Source organism: Sceloporus occidentalis, unplaced genomic scaffold (assembly GCF_023333645.1).
Source record: "Sceloporus occidentalis isolate IW3139 unplaced genomic scaffold, rSceOcc1.0.p SCAF_4, whole genome shotgun sequence".
Taxonomy (NCBI): domain Eukaryota; kingdom Metazoa; phylum Chordata; class Lepidosauria; order Squamata; family Phrynosomatidae; genus Sceloporus; species Sceloporus occidentalis.
In genome coordinates this window covers 189,173,631-189,198,512 of record NW_028316984.1, presented here as the reverse complement: position 1 = coordinate 189,198,512, position 24,882 = coordinate 189,173,631, and the positions used below count along the sequence as shown (strand labels likewise).

Genomic DNA, 24,882 nt, shown 5'->3' with positions numbered 1-24,882 from the left:
TTACCATCTTGGTTACGTACGACTGTAAAATGTAATCCCTGCCAAGTTTCTTTGTCCCTTTTTGAGTTTAACCACAGTCCTCACACTGCATTTTTCAGCAACAATGATAGATTATGAGCTGTTGGTATTGGCTTAATTCCAGTTGTTGGTTTTACTAGTGTAGCTCCACCACTAAAGGTGACATAAATGTTGCTTTACCACATTTACATGTGATTCAGTAGGTCTATCCTAGCTGGGACTGATAACTAGATTTAGGCAATTGTAATCTAAAGTCCTAGATCTGTCTTGGTTTTGAATGGACACTTAGGACCTATTTATTTCATAAAATATCTGCTCTTCTTATTGATTAAAAACTGCTAGAAATGGTTTGTTGAAATGGTTCAGCACAGCTGTCTACAATTTTGGGATTCTGCCTGTAAATGTGGTTATAACAGCTATCATTATGAGTGTCTGCACTTTAAAATTTGCCACTATGTCAGCATTCCCTAGTCTTACTTAAACCCAGGAATAACTCTCATATGGGCTCCATAGTTGTGGAAAGATACATTTGGACCTATGTTCATTTTCATAGTTGATAGTACAAAAGCTGTGGAGATGACAGTCAAAATTTGATGAATTCCATTCCTTAAATCTTTGAAAACATTAATTTCTTCTCAGTAACCAAAAGCTCTGGGGCTGCATCTACACTGCATAAATAATACAGTTTGACACTGCTTTAACTGTCATGGCTCCATCCTATGGAATCATGGGATTTGTAGTTTGTTGTGTTACCAGAGCTCTCTGACAGAGAAGGCTAAATATCTCACAAAACTACAAATCCAAGAAATTCCATAGCACTGAGCCATGGCACTTAAAACAATGACAAGATGAATTAATTTTGCAGTGCAGATGCAGTCCCAGATAAAAAGATAAGAGAAATCCTAGTTCTAACTAGCTAGTGAGAAGCCATGCCTGCGTTCTATCTTTTGGGAAAAGTCACTATGGCCTGTTACAGACAGCCAAAATAAAGCTGCTTCGAGTCACAGTGGAGGTATGGTGTTTCAATGATGCATGCGTCCTTAAGAGTCCAGAAGCCACACCAAAGCCACGCTCCAGTCCTTAGGGCTGGAGCGTGGCTTTGGTGCGACTTCTGGACTCTTAGGACGCATGCATCATTGAAACACCATACCTCCACTGTGACTCGAAGCAGCTTTATTTTGGCTGTCTGTAACAGGCCAAAGTCTTAGAATCATAGAATTGTAGAGTTGGAAGAGACCACAAGGGCCATCCAGTCCAACCCCCTGCCATGCAGGAAATCCAAATCAAAGCATCCCTGCCAGATGGCCATCCAGCCTCTGCTTCAAGACCTCCAAAGAAGGAGACTCCACTACACTCCAAGGGAGTTTGTTCCACTGTTGAACAGCCCTTACTGTCAGGAAGTTCCTCCTAATGTTCAGGTGGAATCTCTTTTCCTGTAGCTTGCATCCATTGTTCCAGGTCCTGTTCTCTGGAGCAGCAGAAAACAAGCTTGCTCCCTCCTCAATATGACATCCCTTCAAATATTTAAACAGGACTATCATATCACCACTTATCCTTCTCTTCTCCAGGCTAAACATCCCCAGCTCCCCAAGTCCTTCCTTATAGGGCATGGTTTCCAGACCCTTCACCATTTTAGTTGCCCTCCTTTGAATATGCTCCAGTTTCTCAATGTCCTTTTTGAATTGTGGTGCCCAGAACTGGACACAGTATTCCAGATGGGGCCTGACCAAAGCAGAATAGAGTGGCACTATTACTTCCCTTGATCTAGACACTATGCTTATATTGATGCAGCCTAAATTGATCCTGCTCCTTAGTGGACTGACAGAAACTCCATTACATTGTAGAGGCAATGAAGTTTGACAGCACTTTAACCACCATGGCTCCAGCCTACAACAACAAATACAACAGCAAAGGAATCCATCCAGTATTCAGGACCATGGACAGCACTGTTTAGAAAATCAAGTGTCCCAATGACAGTCAGAGTGGATCTGCTGTCCTTGGTGCTGATCAATGTTCTTCTCCTCCTCCTCCTCCTCCTCCTCCTAAGTTTTGTCACAGAGAAGCAAAACTCTATGGTTATGGGAACATTTCCCAAGAGCCATCAACGATCTTCAAAAACACTGAGACCCACTGAAATTGCGCATGAGAAAATTCTGCCCACCTTTGTGCTCTTGTATAACACCTTTTTGATAATAAAATGCTGGATCTCAAATCCAAGAGATTTTCTGGACCAGGGTATAGGTGTGTGCATATTTATGTCATGCCCACAATCTCCCCCAGTGAGTGTCTGCAGTGTCTGTGTGCATGCATAAAAGTCTTCTCTCCATAGTATATATATGTTCATAGTTATAGTAAATGTGTGTGATACTTTTGGGGAGAAGGGGAATTGGATGCATTTAATGAATGCATGCAATCTTCCCAGAGTCAAAGAGCACCTTTAGCTGGACTCACAACAGTTTGTCAGTGGAATTTATCATATGAAAGAAATGGGGGTTTATCCTGTAAATATCCCCGAAAAATCGCATAAAACATCGCACAAATCCCACCATTAAAGTGGTCACAAAGAAGCATTAACAAACATCTTTTTACTTTAGGGATTTTAGCGACTGCATTTCTGATATCACTTTATTTGGCCAATTGCATGGGATAATCATTCATGCAATTCCTTGCCATTTTCACTTTATTTATTTCACTTTAAATGCTCTTTAATCTCTCTTTAATGCCGAAATTAGCCCCACTGTGATAAACTCTTATGATTATTTTTGAAGTACTGATGATGTGGAAATCAAGGGTTCATTTGCAGCTTCAAACTTAGCAGAGGATTGGGAAGAGACTGCAACTCCCAGCATCCTTCAACTTTGGCCAGAGGAGAAGGAAGAGTAGAATGAGAAAAGAAAGCAGAGCTGGGAGAAGTTCCTTTTTAGGGCCAGCTACTCCCCAATCCTCCAGAGTGGCTATTGTTGAACTACAACTCCCATCATCCTTCATCTAGTGAGGCAGGGATCTAATATCTAATATTCAGAGGAGAAAGATGGGGGAAAAGAAAGCAGGGTTGGGGGAAATCTCTTATTTTGGGAACAGCTACTTCCTAAATCCTCCATCTAGCAGTGGCTACTGTTGGAGTGCAGTTCACATCATCCTTTATAGGGGAGGCGGGGACCCAACATTTAGAGAAGAAGGAGGAGAAAAGAAAACAAAACTGGGGGAAATCCTTTATTTTGGTGACACCTACTCCCCAGATCCTCCATCCAGAGGTGACTACAGTTGGACTGCAACTCCCATCATCCTTTAGGGAGGCAGGGACCCAGAGGGGAAGGATGGGGGAAAAACAAAACAGAGCTGTGGGAAATCCCTTATTTTAGGGACAGCTACTCTTCAAATCCTCCATCCAGGGGTGGCTACTGTTGGACTGCAACTTCCATCACCCATCTAGGGAGATCCAACATCCAGAGGAGAAGGATTGGGGGGGGGGGGGGGAGAAAACAGATGGCGGGAATCCCTTATTTAAGAGACAGCTACTCCCCAAATCCTCCATCCAGCAGTGGCTACAGTTGTACTGCAAGTTCCATCATCCTCTACAGGGGGAGGCAGGGGCCCAACATCCAGAGAGGAAAGGGGAGAAGGAAGAAAGGGCTTCTTCCTTTTGGGGGGCTGCCAGTTCCCTAGTGGGGGCTGCTGGGCTTTGCACTCCCCCAAAGAGGTGGAGCCCCGATGCTCCCCCCTCGGAGGGCGGTCCTTTCCCTTTCCCTTTCCCGGCCTGCCTCCCTGTTTGACTGCCTGCCTCGGAGCCTCCTCGGTGGGCGCAGGCGGGAGGATGGCGCCGTCCCCTCCGCGGAGCCCCTTGGCGCTGGGGCAGTGCGTGGGCTGCTGCCTGGCCTTCCTCTTCAGCTTCATCGTGGTGGTGCCTCTCTCGGAGCACAGCCGGGACTTCCACGGGCGCTGCCTGCTCTTCACCCAGGGCCTCTGGCTCAGCGCCAACCTGACTGCCCAGCGCCAGCGCTTCACCGTCCAGGAGTGGGGGCCCCCCGCCGCCTGCCGCTTCGCCCTGGCCGCCGGCCTCCTCTCCCTCCTCCTGGCCGCCGCCCTCGCCGCCAGGGCCCTCCTCGCCCTCGCCAAGGGAGCGGCAGCCCCGGGAGCAGCAGCAGCAGTGGGAGCAGGCCGGGAGCAGGAGTAAGTGCCCCCCCCCCCAAGGGAGAGGGCATCAGGAGGAGGAGAAGAGGGAGGAAGAAGGGATGGAGGAGGAAGGGCAGGACGAAGAGGAAGAGAGTCAGGAAGAGAGGGAGATGGAAGAAGAAGGGGCAGAGGAAGAGGAGGGGGTGGTGGAGATGAAGAAGAAGGAGAGGGGGAGGAAAAGGTAGAGGTAATGGAGGAGGAAGAGGAAGTGGAAGAGGTGGTGGAGGAGGTGGTGGAGAGGCAAAGGAGAAGACGAGGAAGAGGAAGAAGTAATGGAGGAGGAAGGAGAGGAAGAGGAAGAGGGGAGGAGGAAGGAAATGGTGAGGCGGAGAAGAGATGGAGGAAGAAGAAGAGGGAGGAAGGGGAAGAGGAGGAGGAAGAGGTGTTGGGGAGGAAGGGGAGGAGGAGGAAGGGGCGTACTGAGTCATTTGGCATGTGGTCTCCCTCTCTTCCTACAGCCCTCTACCATTTCCTAGTGTTATTGTGTTTTCCAATGATTCATGCTTTCTCATGATGTGGCCAAAGTACGACAGACTCAGTTGAGTCATTTTATGGGGACCTGATTGTGGGGTTTTCTTTGCAGTGTTTCTTCAGAGGAGGGTTTAATACTGCCTTACCCTGAGGTTGAGAGAGTGTGACTTCCCCAAGGTCACCCAGTGGGCTTCCATGGCCGAACAGGAGATTGAATCCCAGTCACCAGAGTCATAGTCCAGCGTGCCAACCCTTATGCCACACTGTCTCCACTAAACACTAAAAAGAGGATTGTCCAAGGTGTGGCATTCCCCATCGCCATGTACTGGACAGCAAAGAAAATAAATTCATTTGAGATGTGGTGCAGGAGAAGAGCGCTGAGGCTACTGTGAATGGCCAAAAACACACACACACACAAATGGACTCTAGAACAGATCAAGGCTGAACTCTCCCTGGAAGCCAAGATGACTGAGGCTGTCATACTTTGGCCACATCAGGAGAAAGCATGAATCATAGGAAAAGACAATAATGCTAGGAAAGGTAGAGGGCAGTAGAAAGAGAGGGAGACCACGTGCCAAATGGCTGTATTCAAACATAGAGGCCTGCAAGAGCTAAGCAGAGCAGTGGAGGACAAGGAACCTTGGAGATGTCTCATTCACAGGGTGGCCATGAGCTGAGTTCAACTCAAGAGCAGTTAATAACAGCAGCCATCTCTGCTAAAGAGTGCTGGTGCCTCACAATTTCTGCAGGATGGAGCCACGGCAGTTAAAGTGGTGTTACACTGTATTATTTCTACAGCATAGATGCACTGGATGGGGTTATCCATTTCATTGTATGCAGTCTCTTATTCTACTGAGACACACCTCTGAAGGTCCTAAATGCCCCCAAGGCACCAGATCTTGTCTGATCTTGGATGCTAAGCAAGGGTCAGCCCTGTTTAGTACTTGGATAGGAGACCTCCAATGCATACCAGCTGCTGGAGGCCTTAATTCAGGGGAAGGAACTGACAAAATCATCTGTCGGTATTCCCTGCCTAAGAAAAGCGTATGAAATGTATGGGGTCACCATAAGTTGACAGACAACCTGAAGGCATACACCACTGTGGGGCTTCCTCTCAGGAAAATGTATTAAAAGGCGTTACTAAACATAGACACTGTGCCTACACAGGTCCATGAACACTTGGGATTTACAGCCCGAATATTATTGTGAATCATCACTAGAATAGATCAGTTGAACTGATGGGTCCTATGTGTATGTTGGTTTACATAAGAGCTGGTTTCCAAGTTGAGTAGAGCTTTTGAACTGATGAGAATCGCTTGTGTGTTACTATTAAATTCAATGGGTCTATAATGAACACTTTTGATTGATAGCCTGAACTCTATTCTTAATCTCAGATTCAGTAGATCCATTGAATTGATAGGGTTTACCTATGTTTTGACTGGCTGTTGAACAATAAATTCAGTGGATCCACACTGAATATTTTTGATTTATGGTCTGAATCCTATGGTTAATGTGAACTTGAGTATATTATTATTATTATTATTATTATTATTATTATATTTTTATCCCACTTCCCCCCCACCCCCCACACAAAAAATAGGACACAAAATGTAGTGGATACATTGACTTAATGGGGCATATCCTTATGTTCACTTAACACTGGACAATACATTCAATGGGTCTGCCATGTTGTGACTGATCAACAAGATTCAGGCCTGTGTTTTATTTATTTACTTCAGGCCAATCCCTGAAGTAAACTCTTGTGAATCTTGGGCTTAGTTTTCTTCCAGAAGCCACACAGGATACCAAAAATACAGAACAATAAACAGACAGACAGACACTTGGAGAGGCCAACATTCCCTTTTCTGGAAAAAAAATGGGTATATTTTGATGGGGAGCCCTGAAACCTTTTGAAAAGGTGAAATGCTGCTTCTGAAGGCTTCCAGGAGAAACAATTCACTTACATTTTTTGCCCAGAAAAAAGTGGTTCATGGATTCTGAAGGCCCTCAAACAGTCTTGATGGTCAGATGCGGTCTCCCTTTGCTCAGCCCTGATGTAATTACTGTACTATTGGTTTACACCTCTGGTCAGTGAACGGGGGTAGCAATGAAACAATGGTAGTGATAGTAGTGATGATGTGCTTATAATGTGAAATTGAAAGTTTTAACAACCGACATCCATAGTTTTTTGTGGGTTTTTTGGGCTATGAGGCCATGTTCTAGAAGAGTTTATTCTGATGAAGATGCCAACCACAGCTGCTGGCAAAACATTAGGAATAAATTCTTCTAGAACAAAGCCTCATAGCCCCCAAAAACTGTATATGCTTATGATGTTGGACTGACATTGAAACCTGGGCGATCTCAGTTCTAGTTTCTGCTGGGCCATGAAACTCATTGAATGACCTTGGGTCAGTTGCATCTTCTCAGCCTGAGCTAACCTCACAGGATTCCTATGACTCAAAGGGCTCTTTGACACGGCATAGTTGTATCACCTTGAAGCCACTTTAATTGCCATAAAATCCTGGAATTGTCATTTTGAGGAGGCACTAGCACTAGCAAGAGCAGACACTTCCAGATGATTGGGAGGAAAGTCTCCCGTCGTGAGTTTATAATAGGATGTGCAAGTGATTTCCATGGAGATGTGGATCTAGAGCACTGCTAAAATTACATACTCTGTAAATCTGACCTTTGAGATGTGTGGCAATTAAGATCAGCAAACTGTAAGTTGCAAAGAAGGTTTCATCCAAGAAAACTGAACCACACATGCATTGGACAGGGTATGTAGACACATAGAGCCTTAGCAGGTTTAACACACATAGACACAGACATTTACACACACATTCTTCAGCTCAATCCCATAGCCCCAGCTCTACATTTCAAAAGGTGAAAATGTTTCACATTCTCCTTCTGTGGACGCAATCTCTTTTGTTGTGTGCTTTTGAGATGTTTCCCCCTTATGTGACCCTAAGCTGTTACAGCGTTTTCTTGGTGAGATTTGCTCAGAGGGGGTTTGCCACGGCCTCCTTGGAGGCTGAGAGTATGAATTACCCAAGGTCACCTGGTGGGTTGCTGCAGCTGAACATGCATTTGTACCCTGATCTCTAGTCCAACACTCAAACCATTACGCCACGCTGTCTCTTCAGTCTGTTTGTTATTGTTGTTGTGTGCCTTCAAATAATTTCCAACGTATGGTAATCCTAAGGTGAACCTCTCCTAGGGTTTTCTTGGCAAGATTTGTTCAGAAGAGGTTTGCCATTGCCATCCCCTGAGGCTGAGAGCATGTGACTTGACCAAGGTCACGCAGGGGGTTTCTTGGCTCAGCTGGGAATCGAACCCTGGTCTTCAGAATCGTTGTCCAACACTCAAACCTGTTTACCTGTCGTTAAAACTCTCTCTCATACTAACTTGTAATACTCTCGGGGTGGGCATCTTCTGTAGGTCTGGGTGACAGTTTTTCCCCTTCCATCATCCAGAGGCTAAATCTACAGTGCTATATAAATAAAGTATAATAATAATAGAGGTTGCAGACAATGCTAAGAAACCTAGTTAAATGTGAATTGCTATTCCTGGGGGGTTGTAAGAGAGACAAGTAATCTTTTCAAAATGTCTGGCAGGGAAGAGGAATCTGGAGGATGTTGCAGAGACTTGATGGTACGGGGAAGGGAGATTGTCATTTTAACGTCACATGACAATGTGCACAAAAGTGGTCTCTTTCTCTATTAGAAAGCAAAGTGCACATGTATGTGTACCTCCTTCTAGGTTATTATGACCCTCTTGGATGCATGGCCTGTTACTATATTTTTCTCCCCTTCAGACTTTGCACTTTATTTCATGAAAAGAGAAAGACCAAATTGCATGTGAAAACTCATTTAAAAAATATGTGCTAATGTTCTTAAAAATCAAGGTGAGATTAAAGCATAGGTTAAGTTGAAGTGATGATGGTCTGTCATTGAGAACAAGGCAATGGAAGAGGAAGGTTCTTAAACCCAAATCTGTCACTTGCAATTTGAAAAAAGAAGGAATGCAGCATCTGGATTTTGCTGTCTTAGCATGAAATGAGTGTTTAGTGTTTTGGACATTTCAGGGTTCAAGGAGCTGGTGCTAAAGACAGCCTTTTGATATTTTGAGCATGTATATTTTATACGCACCATATCCCATCTCACCTTGGAAGGTAAGCAGGGTCAGCCCTGATTAGTACTTGGATGAGAGACCACCTGGTGCTGTAGGCTATACTGTATTTTAGAGTTGAGAATTGGCAAAACTACCTTTGGGTATTCCTTGCCTAAGAAAACCCTAGAAAATTCATGAGGTCACCATAAGTTGACAGGTGACTTGAAGATACAAACACACAAGGAAATGTATAATCTTCTGCCTGCCTTTCAGTTTGAACAGTTGGTCCTCTTGCCATGGACTGAGTAGTAAAGGAGAGGTGATATCGTTATAGCTGTTTAGCTGCCAATGGCCATGGTGATGTCCTATGCAATCCTGGGATTTGCAGTTTAGGGAAGGGTATTTAGAATTATTAGACAGAGAACTCCACTAGTGCCTCATGAAACTACAAACCCCAGGATTCCATAGGATGTAATGCAGCTTCATCCACACTACAGAAATAGTCCAGTTTGATCCCACTTTGACTGCCATAGCTCAATGCTATGGCATTCTGGGAATTGTAGTTTTGTTGGACATTTAGCCTTTGCTGTCAGAAAGGTCTATGCCACTACAAACTACAATTACCAGAATTCTATAGCATTGAGCCATGGTAGTCGAAGTGGTGTCAAATTGAATTACTTCTGCAGTGCAGTTGCAGCCCATGACAGCTAAAGTGGGATTGTAGCACCACAACTAGGTAATGTGAAAGAGATGCTGGTTTCTACATCCAGTGGAAAGAGGCAGTGGAATTCTGAAGTTGTAGAATAGACTGCACCAGTTCAGAAAGTGGGATCCGTCCACACTACAAAATTATGGTACTATTATTGCACTTTAATTATGGTACTACAGTATTATTGCACTTTAACTACCATGGTTTCATCCTGTGGAATCTGGGACTGACAGTCTCCTGAAGCAACAGAGGTCTCTCAATTCTCAATGCTCTTCCCTAAACTCCCAATCACAGGATCCCATAGGATGGAATCATGGCAGTTAAAATGGAACTATAGTGTTACAATTATGTAGTGTTAACTAGCCTCCAGTTGGTGGGCTGCAGTTTTGAGGGAATACCTACCAGAAAGAAGGGATAGATTTCAGAGCAGTGTACAAATAAAAATAGTATAGACTGAACAATCTGGAGAGATAGGCTAGATTATGTTGATGTGTTATCTTTTGATGTGTTAGTTTTTAGATATAGAATGCATCACTGGTATCTGATGGGGTTTGGTTCCAGGACCCCCATGGATACCAAAATCCGTGGATGCTCAAGTCCCATTATATACAGTGGCATACTAAAATTTTGTCCCTTATATAAAATGGGAAAATCAAGGTTTGCTTTTTGAAATATTTTTTAAAATATATATATTTTCAAGTTGGGGATGGTATAATCTGTGAATAAAGAATCTGTGGATACGGAGGGCTGACTATATGCATTAAAAATGCACATTTCTTTTTCATTTGGGTGGACGGTCAGAAATGTTATCCTTTCCATGCAACCTTTGGTAGCACAATCTCCTGTACCACCATATTTTGCTGTATGTGGGAACCAGCCCTGAGATGATCCTCTGATGAGCATGATATGGTTTCTACAAACTAGAACTTGGAAACGTTGCTTTTTTGGACAATGACTCACAGAATCTGCCAGCAGCAGTGACCACTGGATATGCTGGCTGGGGATTTGGGAATCTGTAACCCAAAATACAAATGGATTCCTTCACTCAAAGAAGCCACAACCTTGAGTCTACAAGACTTATGCAAGGCTGTTGATGACAGTGTGACATGGAGGTTTCTCATCTATAGGTTTGCCATAAGTCAAAGCTGGCTTCATGCCAGTTAAGAAGTCCAAAATAATGTTTTCAGGATCTAGTACAGTGGTCCCTTGTTATCCACTGGGGTTTGGTTCCAGGATTCACAGTAGATACCAGAATCCATGGATGCTCAAGTCCTATTAAATATAATAGCATAGTAAAATGGTGTCTCTTATGTATCATGGCAACAATCAAGGTTTGCTATTGGAATTTATACTTCTTGGAATATTTTGAAACCATGGATGCCTGAATCATTGATAAAAAAATCTATGGATCTGGTGGGCCAACTGTAATAATTGCCCTGTTTTGCAGTGTTCACTGGTAGAGGCCGAAGTTTAGATGGCAACATCCCTGTCCCAACTTTTACATCTTTTCTATTTGGTCTCCATTCTAATTGGGATGGAGGAATTCTGAAATTCCCCTTCGATTTTTGCTCCTTTGTCTTGTTTCTGAAATGGTTCAAAATGAATTAAGAAATCCTCCTTTATTCTGTCTCCTCCTCCACTGTATTCTCTAGATAGAGATTTCAAGCACTCTTGATGCCTTCGGTCCATTAATGAATCTCCTTCCTATATGCGTGACTGGTGTACATGACTGCATATGTATTTAAAAGCCCACTAAAATCCCTCATGCAAAATCTTGATGTTATGATGTGTATGATAGCATTAAGATTCTTTTTCTGTTGCCTTTTCTGTTCTTTTAACATTTTGCAGAGAAGTACAGGTAAGCTTCAGTAAACCACTACATGAAGAAGATCTTGATGCTATCTTTTGTACAAACAATTACATTGAGAATGCTTCCTCTTCCCTGCCCTGAAGTATTTTATCAGCACAATGTTCTTATGAGGTGCAGGGAGGGGAGGCAGATGAGTTGTAGAAAGCTGTAGGAAACAGAGCATGCTCTAATTTGGGAAATTGTCCTAGTTAACACTGACATTCAGGAGATGGAGAATTCAAGACAGAGCTAATCAGTGAAGAGGGAAAAGGGGAAGGAGAAAGCAGAACTGATATTTCACGCATCTTTAGGGAAACAATTTGATGCTAGTGTTTAGGTGCTTACTGTGATGCAGAAATCATTCCAGATGTTGGGTGGGTTTCTGTTAACATATTCAAAGTGACCATGGCTAGCAGGGGTACACTCAACATGGATAAGCAAATATCTTGAAAATTAGTACATTTGACAGTTCAGTAGGGGCTTCTAGGGATGTGGCAGAGTTTGTTGTTTGGGGCTAGGTCATGGATCTGGTCAGGCAGTTCATAGGAGTTTATCACATGGGGAAAATTGGAAGTTGAAAAGGGTCAGAACCCCCAATTATCCAGCATATTAGGCACACATGCGCAAATGGTTTTTACACAAAGTACTCATACCAGGTACTTTGGCTCTTGTTTTGGCTGTCGAAATTAGGAAGCATAATAGCTATTGTACTTTGGTAAGGCAGAAAGCAGTAGGAAAAAAGAAAGAATGCATTACAGATGGATAGATGCAATCAAGGAAGCCAGAGCCCTGAGTTTGCAAGACCTGAGCAAGGCTGTTGAGGACAGGGTGACTTGGACTCTCAGCCTCAGGGGAAGGCAATGACAAACTTCCTCTGAACAAATCTTTCCAAGAAAACCCCTTGATAGGTTCGCATTAGGGTCGCCATACGTTGGAAACAACCTGAAGGCACACACCACACACATTCATAGGGCTGAAATGGACATGATGGCAACAACAATGGGGAACACATGTCACTGAATCTTGCTATATGTGGGGCAGTCTTTCAATATGTGGGGCTAGAGCAGGGTTAAACAATACAGTCCAATTTCTTCATATGAACTTCTTCATCAGCCCCAATCAGCATAGCCAACAGTGTGGTGATGGGAGCTGTCCAACAACATCTAGACGTCCACCTGTTTCCCCATCCCTGTTTTCGGGGCAGTGCTGATGTTACTGATGAGTCATACTTTTCTTTCTTCTTTTCTCCCCCATTTCCATTGCAGCTCTTTTTTCTATGCCTTCCTCAATCTGCTGATCAGCGCCTTTGTGGTTTTTGTCATCTTTATTGCCAGCACTATCGTGAGTGTTGGCTTCAACATGTGGTGCGATGCTATTACTGAGAAAGGAAGCATGCCAAATAGGTGGGTACTGACAATGGGGATAATTATGTGTGTGCTTGCTTTTTTTTTTAACCAACAGTTTCCACCCAGAAGGAAATCAGTGGGAAGCAATAAATAAAATACAGTTATATAAGTAAGGAAAACATGGTATGACTTGTTCAAGCATGGCTGACAAATGAGGCCCCGATCCAGTGGGGAAAGGAGCGCCTACAGGCTGCCCCAAAGGGGTGGTCTGTAATGTGCCACAGTTCTTTTCATTGTATTATGCTTTCTGACTGGATTTCCTGGGTATCAGAAAACAAAGAAATATACAGTATTATCCATCCCTATGAGGGTGATATGTTCCCAGTCCTTGTTCTTGATTTCAAATATTTCATCCTGATTAGGGGATTGAGTTTTTAAATTATAATTGCTCATTTGTTTCATTCTTCAACATTAGATAAGCATTCCTTTCAGAGCTTGGAGAAGTTACTTGTTTGGACTACAGTCCTAGTTTTCTCCTGCTAGCATGGGCACAGGGTATGTCCTTGTTTTGTCCCTCATTTTATGACATCTGAGAGCCTAAAAATTCTAAAATAGCAACTACTAAAGGCCACACAATGGAGAAACAAACGGCACTGTGTTATATATAAAACAGAGCTGAGAAAAGCTCCTTTTTTGAACTACAGTGTGTCCATGCTGGCTAAAGGATGCTTGACATTGCTGTCCAAAAATATACCACATTTTTACTCTGATAAAGAGTCATTTTGGTCTGAGTTTTGTAAGTTGATAGGGCTGATCGTGGTGGAGGCATTAAAATGGCTGGACAGTTGCAAACATCACAGTTATTAAGGGGCTTCTATGAGACTCAGCTGAAATGTATTACTTGCACAGTTCAAGATACACAACTTGGAATGACTCAAATGTTTAATTATTTCTATATGTTCGTTAGAACAAGAAATTTCTTGGCCTGATTCTGGCATTCTATAAAAACAGGGTAAATGGATGCATGGAAGCAAGATCATGCTGACATGTCAGCCATGCCCCCATTATTTCCATTGCTTCCCCCTAAATCCCTGAATAATGGGTGGGGAGATTTGGAGGGGTTGTGTTTGCTTGTATATCCTTGAATGCAGTTAGAAGCTTCCGTATGAAATAGAGCTTGACTGCAACTCACGGCATCTCCAGCACATGACTACGGTTGCTAGGGATTCTGGGAGCTGCAGTCCTGAAAAATGACTTCTCCCAACGTCTCTCTTTACACTTGGCCCCATATCCTATTCAGGTATAACACCTGAACAAGAGTAGGACCTCTGTGTCACAAAAATTTCAAGAAGCATCCTGATAACTACAAATATAAAAGCCCAATTTTATGTTTCTCCTACTACTCCCATGCAGTCTACAAAAATAGAAATATGCATATTATTCTTGGACTCAAATCTCTACGAATGGAAATGGAACATAAGAATTTGGGACATAAAATTTGCCTCATAATACAGTGCAGAATCCCAAACTATAAATGTTATTAATACAAAACTACAAGTGGGACAGAATGGTTGGGCTGGGTGTCTGTAGTTGCCCCTCCACACATTTGAACACTGCTTGGAATGTTATATCTTCTAAGATTTCAGTTCTTAGAATCCTTCTGCTAGAATGACTAGGGGTCATTCTTGCTGATGGATTCTGGGAACTGGAATCCAGAAATTAACTTTCTCAAGCTCTTCATTTGAATTTACCTGGGCAAATGTCTGGTAGCAGAGGAATGTATATTGCATATGCTTCCAGTTTGCAAGCTAAATTTACTATATTACAAAATATTAAATCCCAACAAAAATGAAAAAAAAAATGTTTAGCTGACCAATTATCCATGTATTCTATCACTTTTCATTTGCTATTAGATAAAAAAATTAGTGGTTATTTGTTTTAATAAAGACAGTATGCGCTTGATAATAAAGTAGAAGTTAAAAGTGACATTTTATGTCATATGATATAGATTAATTGCACTGTTAAAGCATTCATTTTATGTTTCACCTTGTCATATGTTGTAAAATGCCATTAGTGAATGTTCTGTTTAGGGCTGCAACGATTATTCGAATATTCGGTTAAAAATGCTCTCTGGGTTTTTTGGTGAAAAAACCCAGACTGACGAATCGAATATTCGGATAAGCATCCAAGATGGCTGACCACACTGGAAAGGCGAGAAAGAGAATGAAGAGAGAGCGAGGCCTTCTGAAACCTCAAAAAACCCGGATATTTTGCACAGCACCAAGTAAAATTCCAAGTTATTTGTTTAAAACAAAAAGTCAAAAATCCGTAGGCAGATTCTTTCTCACCGACTCTTTGCTCTGGAGCATCTGAAACAAACAAACAAAAAAATTGCAAAATCCTCCCTTCTTCTGAAGTCTTCTCTTGTGATGTCAAAAGGTAATAGAGGCTCATAAGATGGGTTTCATTGTGGGGCAAAACACATTTGTGGGTTGATGTCGAAATGGGTATGCCTATGGGTGGCTTTGTGGGTGGGACTTAGTAAAAGGGGAGGTGCTTACTTTTTTTTAATCTTTATTGAAAGCTTTTTTAAAATTAAGAATAATGTGCTCAGAAACTTTAAGGCCTTTGTGTAATTCCATGGTAGTGAGTGGAGGAAGTTAATATTAAGCCAATTATAACTACTGGATTCAAACTATGACCTTAAACCAGGGAATTAAAGAATGCAGAGTCTTCTTTTTCCTCTTCCAGAGGTGGACTCTGGCCTCAGCAATTGCTGCTGTATTTGTTTCTTGTCCTACATTTTTTTGCTCTGCAAGTTATGCTTGTGGAGGTCTCAGCTCACCTGAATGCAAACAGAAATGGTTTGATTGCCTTCTATCTTGCAGGTTGCTGTTCCAGAATCTTGGAGACAGCTTTTCCCATTCTGTCTGCTGCTCTCTGAAAAGAGAAGCTTTTCTATCCACTTTTTCCTAAGCTAGTTTCTTATAGACCCCCCCCCCCCAAAAAAAAGAGTCATTGTCCTTAACAATGGCTACCGCATGTTGTTGTCTGCCACCTAGTGGCTGATGATGGTCCTGTAGTTTACAAACAGATTTTTTTTAAAAAACCAATTAATTAAAGCATTTAAAAAACAAAATAATATTGACATCTACCTCTTAGTCTCCTTAGCATCTATACCAACTTTCATATGTCCAGGGTCATGAAGCTACCATGTTCAAATATAGATGCACATTCATCTACGTTTATCTTGATAGACTAGCAGAAGAAACAACTTTGTCTGGATTACAAACCCTTTAGTCCCTTCCACTTTCCTCCTGCTCTTTCTTATTTTTGCACTCCTTTCTGCTTTATTTCCAGCTTTTCCACATCTCATTTCACCCCTCTCCACCCCAAATACCAGGCATCACACACCCATATTTCTCCTTCCATCTGAGATGCCACCAACTCAGTCAAGGGGAAGGGAAAAGGGAAAGGTTCCTTTTTGGACCACAGCTTCCACAATCCCTTATGCTGTCTGGTGGATATTTAGAGTTGTAGTCTAAAGCCTAACTTTTCTGGGCTGTATGCTAACTATTCTATTGATCCTCAAGCTGCTTTTTTGTTGGAGAGGGGTACAAATAGCTAAAGTGGGGAAGAGGATGGAAAACTCTATTCCACACACAATGCCTTTTATAACCCCCCCCCCCTTTTTTTTTTTAATCTGAATCTCTGAATCTGGAAGCAGAACAGAGTGGATGCTTCTGAGAAGTCCAGAAATAGAGGTAGTGGCCACAACCCTCCTCTGCTGATCATCTGGTGTTCAGAGAGAAACTGTTTCTGAAAAACAACCCAGCAATCCTGGAAAGTCTCCAGTAGCAAAGAGGGAAGTGAAGCTCTCCTGGTCTTGATTTCACTACATTTTTCTGAATCTCATCTACATTCTCATCTCATCTCAGGTTTACATCAGACTGCAAGGTTTTGGGGTTTCCCCTCCCCCCTTTTTATGAGAAAATTTGTATATTTTTGGCATTAAAATACACATTTTTGTATACATTTTAACCTGTGCATTTTGTATGTATCTCCTCATCCATCTAAAGGTGTTCTTAGCTTATTAGTCTGCACTTATTTTAAGATGTCCCTGTTTTGTTTTGTTTTTTAAGTATGCAAGGTTTGTGCAGATCTTTTTTATCTCTCTCAGACTTACCTCAGGTCTCCCAAAAATGGGAATTTCAGAAACAAGGTGAGCTTCATCTAATAACAGCTCTGAGGAGGTTCAGGATGGATACTTTGATTGAGGATCATGACTCAAACAATGGCCTTTTCTGCCCCTAGCAAGAACATGTCTGTGAACAGGGTGTTTGTTCACTTTTTAAAAAAATCTCTTGTCCTTGCATGACACAAATCTTGAGCATAGTGACTATAATGCGCATGTGCCATCTTTTCAGTGGCCATTCTGAAAGACCTTGGCATACCTGCAGCTGAATTCCAAAAGGGAGATTCAAATAGACATTCATGTAGTTTCTCTCTTGCTCTTACTTCTCAGGAAATTGGAAGGAATGGGAAAATTTGGCAAAGCACTGGAAGGGAAGTTGACATTTTGGCCCTAGCTTTGTTATTTCTTCCCTTCTATGAAACTGCAGTAAGCTCAGTCACGCTTAAGATTTCTCAGAAAGGCTATTATATGAAAGTTTATCTGTGTTTTCAAGGACAGCAGGTTGATTGTTTTATAATGAAGATGTGGTCATCCAGTAGTTTTATATATAGCAGTGGGCTGCTAGAAAATGAAATGTTATAGAACAGGATTTAAAGGCCTGTTTCAACTGAAGCTCATAAGGTCATTTGGAATTGCTGAAATGATTTTTGTTTCTTTCCCTTTCATCCAAAATGTCTTCTCTTTTAGCTGTGAAGAATTACAGGATATAGATCTTGAGCTGAATTTAGAAAACTCAGCATTTTATGACCAGTTTGCCATCACACAGGTAAGCCAAGTGATAGTGCCCAGAGCCTCTCTGTTCTTTGAACTGACAAGTTGCCACTCTGGAAAGACTCTGTAGGTCATAAAGGAGCTTATCGCACATACTCTTGTCTCCATTCTGGGCATGGGCAGGAAACATGCATGACCAAGTGAAAATGGAGTTTATCGCATGCTAAACTGTTGACAAGGCGTCCCCATGCCATTGCTGATGCTAACCCATCCCCAAGCCCGGCTGAGATATGTGAATTTTGCTCAGCCGGAAAGCATTCTTGCTCAGCCAGAATCTTTCAGGCTGAGCAAAATCCACATGCCTTGCCTGGCTTGGGGATAGGTTAGGGTTGGCGATGGCATGGGGATGTTTTGCTGACAGTATAGCATGCAGTAAACTCTGTTTCCACTCGGCCACATGTGTTCCCTGCCTGTGCTCAAAATGGAGACAAAAATGTGTGCAATAAGTGCCTTAGTCATCCGATGCACTGAAATATCATCCTCCGAACCCACTTTCAATGGAGGTCAGTTCAAATATGCATATACCTCATTGTTTTCTTGTTATTCCACACAAAAGTATTCCACAATTTGCAGTTGGATGTATGAACAGAGGTCATTGAAATGCAGAATGGCTTAGGTGAAAGATAATGTTCCTGAGGTTGCTTCATTCACACATTTAAGACAGATTTAAACACAGCAACAAATAGACACATAACACAGTTAAAAACATGAACATCAATTAAAAATACGTAATGGGTTACAAGAGCATTAACATCAGTTTAAAAGCATACATATTAAAAACTATCCATTCATAATTTAAAAACTTGTGATTTAAAAACCATCTGGATAAGCATGCCAGAAGCGAATGGTCTTTAATGCTGTTTTAAACTGAGACAGTGTATCCAGCTATGAAATCTCTTCTGACAGGTCATTCCACAATTTGGGGGTGGCTGAAGAAAAAGTCCTCTGGTTAACAGTTGCCAGCCTAGTCCTGGCTGTCTCCCAGAAGACCTGAGTGTACAGGGCAGATTATACAGGAGTAGTAAACATGGCCCAACACTTTAGGGCTTTAAAGGTAACAAACAATATGTTGTACTTGCCTGGAAACTAATAGGCAGCCAGTAGAGTGATTTTGATATAGGTGTGATACAATCCTAGATGCACCAGTAACCACTCTGGCTGCCATGTTTTGCACTAACTGAAGTTTCCAAACTTGTTGGAGGTAACCCAATGTACAGTGCAATACAGAAGTCCAGCCTTAAAGTTACCACACGTGCACTGCCATTTTTAAGTCCTTCAGCTCTAGGAAAGGGGTGCAGCTGGCATATAAGCTGAAGCTGATGGTAAATACCATTGGTTGTTGTATCTGTCTAGGCTGCCATTTGGAGTGACAAATCCAGAAGCACCCGCAAGCTGAGAACACAATCTTTCAGGGGGAGTTTAACTCCATCCAGAACTTCCAAACCCAGGCTAGAGAGTGAGCACCTCTGTCTCCTCTGGATTCAGCTTCAATTTGTTTTTCTTAATCCAGTCCATTACCTTTCCCAGGCATTCATTCAGAGGAGACACACTGCCATGCAGGAACACACAATGAAAGCACCTCCAACAGATGGCCATCCAGCCTCTGTTTAAAAGTCTCTAGAGGAGGAGACTCTATTACTCTCTGAGGGAGTTCTTCCACTGTCAAACTGCTCTTACTGTCAGGATGTTCCTCCTAATGTCTAGGCGGAATCTCCTTTCCCCTAGTTTGAATCCATTGCTCCAGGTCCTAATCTCTGGAGCAGCAGAAAACAAGCCTGATCCCTCCTCAATATGGCATCCCTTCAAATATTTAAACAGGGCTATCATATCACCTCTTAACATTCTCTTCTCCAGGCTAAATATAGTCTCTCCTCATAAGACATGGCTTCCAGACCCTTTGCCATTTTGGTCAGCCTCCTCTGGACATGGCCCAGCTTGTCAACATCCTTTTTGAATTGTGGTGTCCAGAACTGGACACAGTATTAGGTGAGGCCTGACCAAAGCAGAATACAATGGTACGATTACTTCCCTCAGTGTAAACACTATACTTCTACTGATGCATCCTAGAATTGCATTGGCCTTTTCAACTGTTGCATCACACTGTTGACTCATGTTCAACTTGTGGTTTACTGGTATTCCTAGATCCCTTTCACATGTAGTCTTGTTAAGCCAGGTGTCCCCCATTCTATACCTATGCATTTAATTTCTTCTGTCTAAGTGCAGCACTTTATGTTTCTCTGTGTTGAAATTCATTTTGTTAGTTTTGCCCCAGCTTTCTAATCTATTAAGGTCATTTTGAATTTTGATCCTCCCCTCTGGGGTATTAGCTACTCCTCCCAATTTGGTGTTATCCACATATTTGATAAGTATATAAAACATGGGTGGGGCACCTCAGGCTTTGGGGCTGAATGTGGTCCTCCTGGAGTCCCAATCTGCCCACCCCCATCCCCAGGTTTTCTACAGTTGGCCATGCCACCTTCTCCACGGTATCATCATTTGGTTGTTTTACAGCTTTTGTATGTTTTTTCTCATTCTAGAAGTTTGGACCTAGTCTTAATTATTGCCAATAAGTGTTTTCAGCTAAACTACACTGGTGTTTTGGTTCCATCCTTCTGCTTTGGCCCTTCACATCACTGGAATACATCCTCAGAGAACTTACCTGAAATTAAATTTGGCCCTCTGGTTTAAAGAGATTCTCCCTATTAGGAAAAGAAGTAGTACCAAGAATTATTTGATTATAATGTCTCTCTCTCTCTCTCTCTCTCTCATATCTAGTTTGGCCTCTGGGCTGCCTGGTTGACTTGGCTAGGAATTACCATTTTGGCCTTTTTGAAGGTTTATCAGAACTACAGGCAGGAAGACCTTCTGGATAGCCTGATTCATGAAAAGGAGCTTTTGCTAGGACGATCCGCTTCGCGAACTTCTTTTCAAGATGAGAAAAGTGGTATGATCTAATGGGCGGACAACTTGGTTTGCCCAGCAGGTTGTAGGTTTTGCAATTAGTCTGTTTGGGTTTGAGAAAGGAAATTTTGTTGGCAGGCTTTCAAAAGCTTTTAAAAAAGAAAAAAAATGGAATTAAGCATCCTTTAAATGAGATATTATCTGCAGAGATAGCTCTACTGACAAAACCCACAATAATGGTTCACACTGGCATGTACATTTCAGTTAATTACTAAACATGTTTCTCCCCAATATACAAAGTCTTTGTTCAATGAAAGGTATTCTGCTACAACTGGCATCAGGTATTTCAGGGGATTAATTTGTGATGACACATTCACACATGCCAAACATCCCTCAGTGCTACAGTTAACCTGTGATGAACATCCATATGTGAACCAATCCATAGACAGTAAATTGCTTGCATTTGTTTGGTAAGATTTACATAATGTTGCCATCAACTGTTTGTTTATTTTTGAGCATTTGGTTGGCTTTACAGTTGGGGATTGCAATTTATATTTCTTCTCCAGGTGGGAAGACACAAGCCTAGTTCACACATTCAGCTGGTCTCCACAATTTGGGGGACACAGCGTTGAATCCAATACAGTGGTACCCCGGGATACGAATTGATCGCGTTACGAAATTTCCGGGGTACGAAAAAGTTAGATTGGAAAAAACTGTTCCGGGTAACGAAAGATTTTTCGGGTTACGAAATTCATTTCGGCGCGAAATTTAAATGCGAAGCGCAGCTAGCGGCTTTCCAGCGCTAACGGAAAGCCTTTTCGGGTTGCGAAATGTATCAGGTTACGAACGGCGCCGCGGAACGAATTAATTTCGTAACCCGAGGTAGCACTGTACTTAGAGGAGATCCACTGAAATCAATGAAGAAAGTAAGTCATGGTTAGTTTAATGACCATTGGTTTTAGTGAATTTTCAATAAGTATGATTAAATCTGGATCTTATCTAATGTCATGAATGATGTGGGCGCTCTACAGCACTGGCCAATCATCTGGATGACTAATTAATGTGATTTTCCCTTCTCGAAGTAAAGGAATGTAGGTTGGGAATTGTCCAAATCACATGTCTGTATATACAGGATATCTGTAGATCATATTATGCATGATGTTACATTATATTGCATTGCATTACATTATATTTAATACTGTGTCTTTCTCCCAGCACAGGATCCAAGGATGTTATTTTTGTGGTGGTGTGAGGAGTGTTTCTTTCCTCCATAATCTGAAAGCTGAAAGCTCATGGTGATCCAGTGAATGGATGAACTAGAGGTTGCAAACATGGCAAACTCACGTTGGAGGCATGCCTCAGTGGGAATCTGCTACACAGTTTAAATATGTGGTTCTCAAGCTTTGACCCTCCAGGTGTTTTGGACTTTGGTTCCAATCACAAGCTGTTTGGGGCTTCAGGGAGCAGAGGTCAAAAATACACGGAGGAACAAATTTTGAGAACCATTGGCTTAGACCACAACAAAGTCCACTCTTCAATTCCAACATGCTGTAGGGCATATCTACTGATGGGAAAACTCATACCCACCTCATAGCCATAGCACATGTTTCTGGTCTGCCATGATCCCGTTAATGCCACACTCACTGTGGCAAGATTGGAATAACCCGTCACACTTTCTCTCAGGCGAACTCACAGAGGTGTAAAAGGGCAGGCCTATGATGTTCACATGTCCTATGCATCTCAGTGTTCTCAGATTATCCAGATTTCCAGGCAAATGTGTGGGCAGTTCTTTTTCATTTTAATCAGATTTTCCACAAAACCCCTTGCATGTCACAATTTTTGTGCGCCCAATTTGCAGCCACTATGAGGTTAATATGGTTTTTTTTTTGGTGGGGGGGCAGTGTAGACACAACCTTGCTACTTCTTTGGCACAAAGGCAGGTAAAAGAGCAAGGAGAACTAAGCCCCACATTGTAAACACATCTGTGGGCCACATCCCCCAGCCTCTTGCAGTATTAGCTGTGAGGGTGGAGGTACTGCTTTAAAATTTTGCATCCCCACCTTTATAAATTATGTACAACAGCTATCATATACAGGATTAATTTGTTAACAAGTGCTGCTTGGCTTTCTTGATAGCTGTGCCCATATGCTGAAAGGTGGTATATGCACCTAAACTGGAGCTGGCATGCTAAAAATGTTCCAGTGTTCTGTCAGCTATCCAGTCATGTGAATCAGCAGTTCTGGTCTTCTATAAATTATCAACATCATCGTGGGTGTTCAGTAATTTTCCTGTGTGATCAGATTTATCCAGAATTACAAGTTAAAGAAAGTCACTGAAATTTAAAAAAAACTATATATATATATATATATTTTTAGCAGAGCTGAAGCTAGATGTCACACTCATGACTGAAATAAACTGTAAATCTTAGTTTGGGATTTCAGAATGTGGAAAACTGAATAGGAAAGATCATGAATTCCTTTCCAATTTGATAGGAAGTACTTGAGAAGGTACAGAGGAACATGGTTGCCTAGAAACTTTTTAGTTTATCTTAATGATCAGGGCGGGCTGGGAGGATAATCCATTGTACTATATTAGGTGTTCTCTGTAGATCTTCTTGAGAGATCACCAAGTGCACTTTGGCTTAGCTTCAGCTTTGAGGTTAGCTTGTGAAATACATTATTTATTTCTTGGTAAAATGTAGTAAAAGAGGCTATGGTTAACAGTTTGCCTTGTAAGCAGTTGATATATAATGCCTGCTTCTTCATATATGCAACTAGAAACTTAGTGGTATAGTCTACTGTACTAGTGCTCTTTTGTGATATTGCTCTCATAAGGTCTGTAAAATTGTTACAAGACTACTGCTTATAAGACTGCAGCTACTTGTATAAAGTACAAAGATGTCAAGCTAGGTAGTCAGTTGATGGTTGAACTGGGACACTTTCTCCCTTTTGTTCAAACAACTAGAGATGACAGTTGCAATCTAAGAAAGTTCCACCCAGCAAATCTCAGGCCTAGGATTTTTTTTTAGGATCAAGGCTTCTCACTGATGTTATACAAATTTAAGTATAGATTAAACCATGGTTAGTGCTAATCATGGCTTGCCATTTTAATCCTGTCTAAGATTCCTGTCTCCCAATATAATAATATGGTTTGCTTTGGCAAATTAAGCCAGCTTCAAGGTGCAGTCAGAGAGTGTGGTCTTAGTCCCCCTTTATGTGGCAAATGTGGGATTGTTTGATGAAAAGGGCCATTGAGTGGAACGTGGTGGGTCCAAAACCTGATTCTTCCTCTTTCAATGACAATGCATGTCCTCTTTGACAGGATCAGGCAGCAAGTGTGTGCAGTGTGAGTCAACTTGCTATATACAATACAGTCCCTAGGAGACCTTGCATTTTCTCCATATATATCACAGTGCTGGTCATTTCTCTATTCCAAATGTAAACTCCTGCCCCAAGCATTCTGTACCTATGTCTGAGGTAGGGAAAATGTAGCCTGTGGTTCACATGAAGCCCCGGGATGCTCTCTGTCCCCATTTTTTTTAAAATTAGTTTAAACTGAATTTATTGCAAACCACTCAGATCTTATGACAAAGGGAATATGTTTAACTTTTGTGTACTAGGAGAAAATGGTTTCTTCTAGATTTCTAGCTGGAGGGTCACTTCCATGAGATGTTTGCATTTAACCAAAGTTCTAGAGCTTGGAAGTGTAACTCTGTGAATTACAACTTCCACAGGCTCCCAGATGGATTGAATACTGGCTGGGGATTCTGGGAGTTATAATCCAAAAAAGTAATGTTCCTAAGCTTTGGTAAAATGTAATGCTGCTACCCATTTCTTATTTCTTTCTGTGGCTCTCAGCTATAATAAAGAGGGAGGATTTTGGTCTTCCTAGTAGGGGTGCTGCTACAGAAAAGGCCCTGCAATTAGATCTTTTTGGGTGATGTGATATACAGCAGGGCCTCTGATGATGATCATAAATTCAGAGGGATATGGGAAGAGGCACTCTTAGCTATCCCAGCCCCAAACTGAATTGTTATAATGCTTTCTTACACATGCAATAGTAGGTTTGTCATCAAATTCCTCATCCAGCAGATTTGGGGGTCTGCTAGTAGCAAATCTGGAGAACCAGGATTGTGAGGGATCCCCTAAGTATCTCATGTCCTTCATTTTTCCCAAGTGGAGACTCTTTATATTTCACATTTTAGGAATCTAAACAGCAACCCAAACAATATCACTCATGTGGAGGACATTTTACCTTTCGCTCAGGATATAGCCACACTACAAATGACTATTATTTGCTATTTGACGTTTTTGTTTTGTTGCCTGTTTTATTGAACCCT

At 42.0% G+C, this 24,882-nt stretch overlaps 1 protein-coding gene across 3 annotated transcripts; it reads left to right on the top strand.

Moving 5' to 3' along the window:
• The first annotated feature begins 3,778 nt into the window (after positions 1 to 3,778).
• Positions 3,779 to 23,024, top strand: TMEM179 (transmembrane protein 179). 3 transcript variants are annotated; one of them, XM_089522655.1, is made up of 5 exons: positions 3,779 to 4,188; positions 12,596 to 12,733; positions 17,559 to 17,637; positions 20,418 to 20,586; positions 21,764 to 23,024. In XM_089522655.1, exons 1-5 carry the CDS (start codon positions 3,833 to 3,835, stop codon positions 21,793 to 21,795), a joined length of 774 nt encoding a protein of 257 aa, XP_089378781.1. In that variant the 5' UTR covers positions 3,779 to 3,832; the 3' UTR covers positions 21,796 to 23,024. The 3 variants fall into 3 exon arrangements, with proteins under 3 accessions (XP_089378781.1, XP_089378780.1, XP_089378782.1); XM_089522654.1 differs by having other exon boundaries at positions 21,759 to 23,024; XM_089522656.1 differs by lacking the exon at positions 21,764 to 23,024 and having other exon boundaries at positions 20,418 to 21,178.
• Positions 23,025 to 24,882: the final 1,858 nt, after the last annotated feature.

Coding starts and splice junctions, on each gene's coding strand:
- TMEM179 (XM_089522654.1), top strand. CDS start 3,833: ATGGCGCCGTCCCCTCCGCGGAGCCCCTTGGCGCTGGGGCAGTGCGTG. Junction 4,189..12,595: donor GGAGCAGGCCGGGAGCAGGA/GTAAGTGCCCCC, acceptor TTTCCATTGCAG/CTCTTTTTTCTATGCCTTCC. Junction 12,734..17,558: donor AAAGGAAGCATGCCAAATAG/GTGGGTACTGAC, acceptor CTTCTCTTTTAG/CTGTGAAGAATTACAGGATA.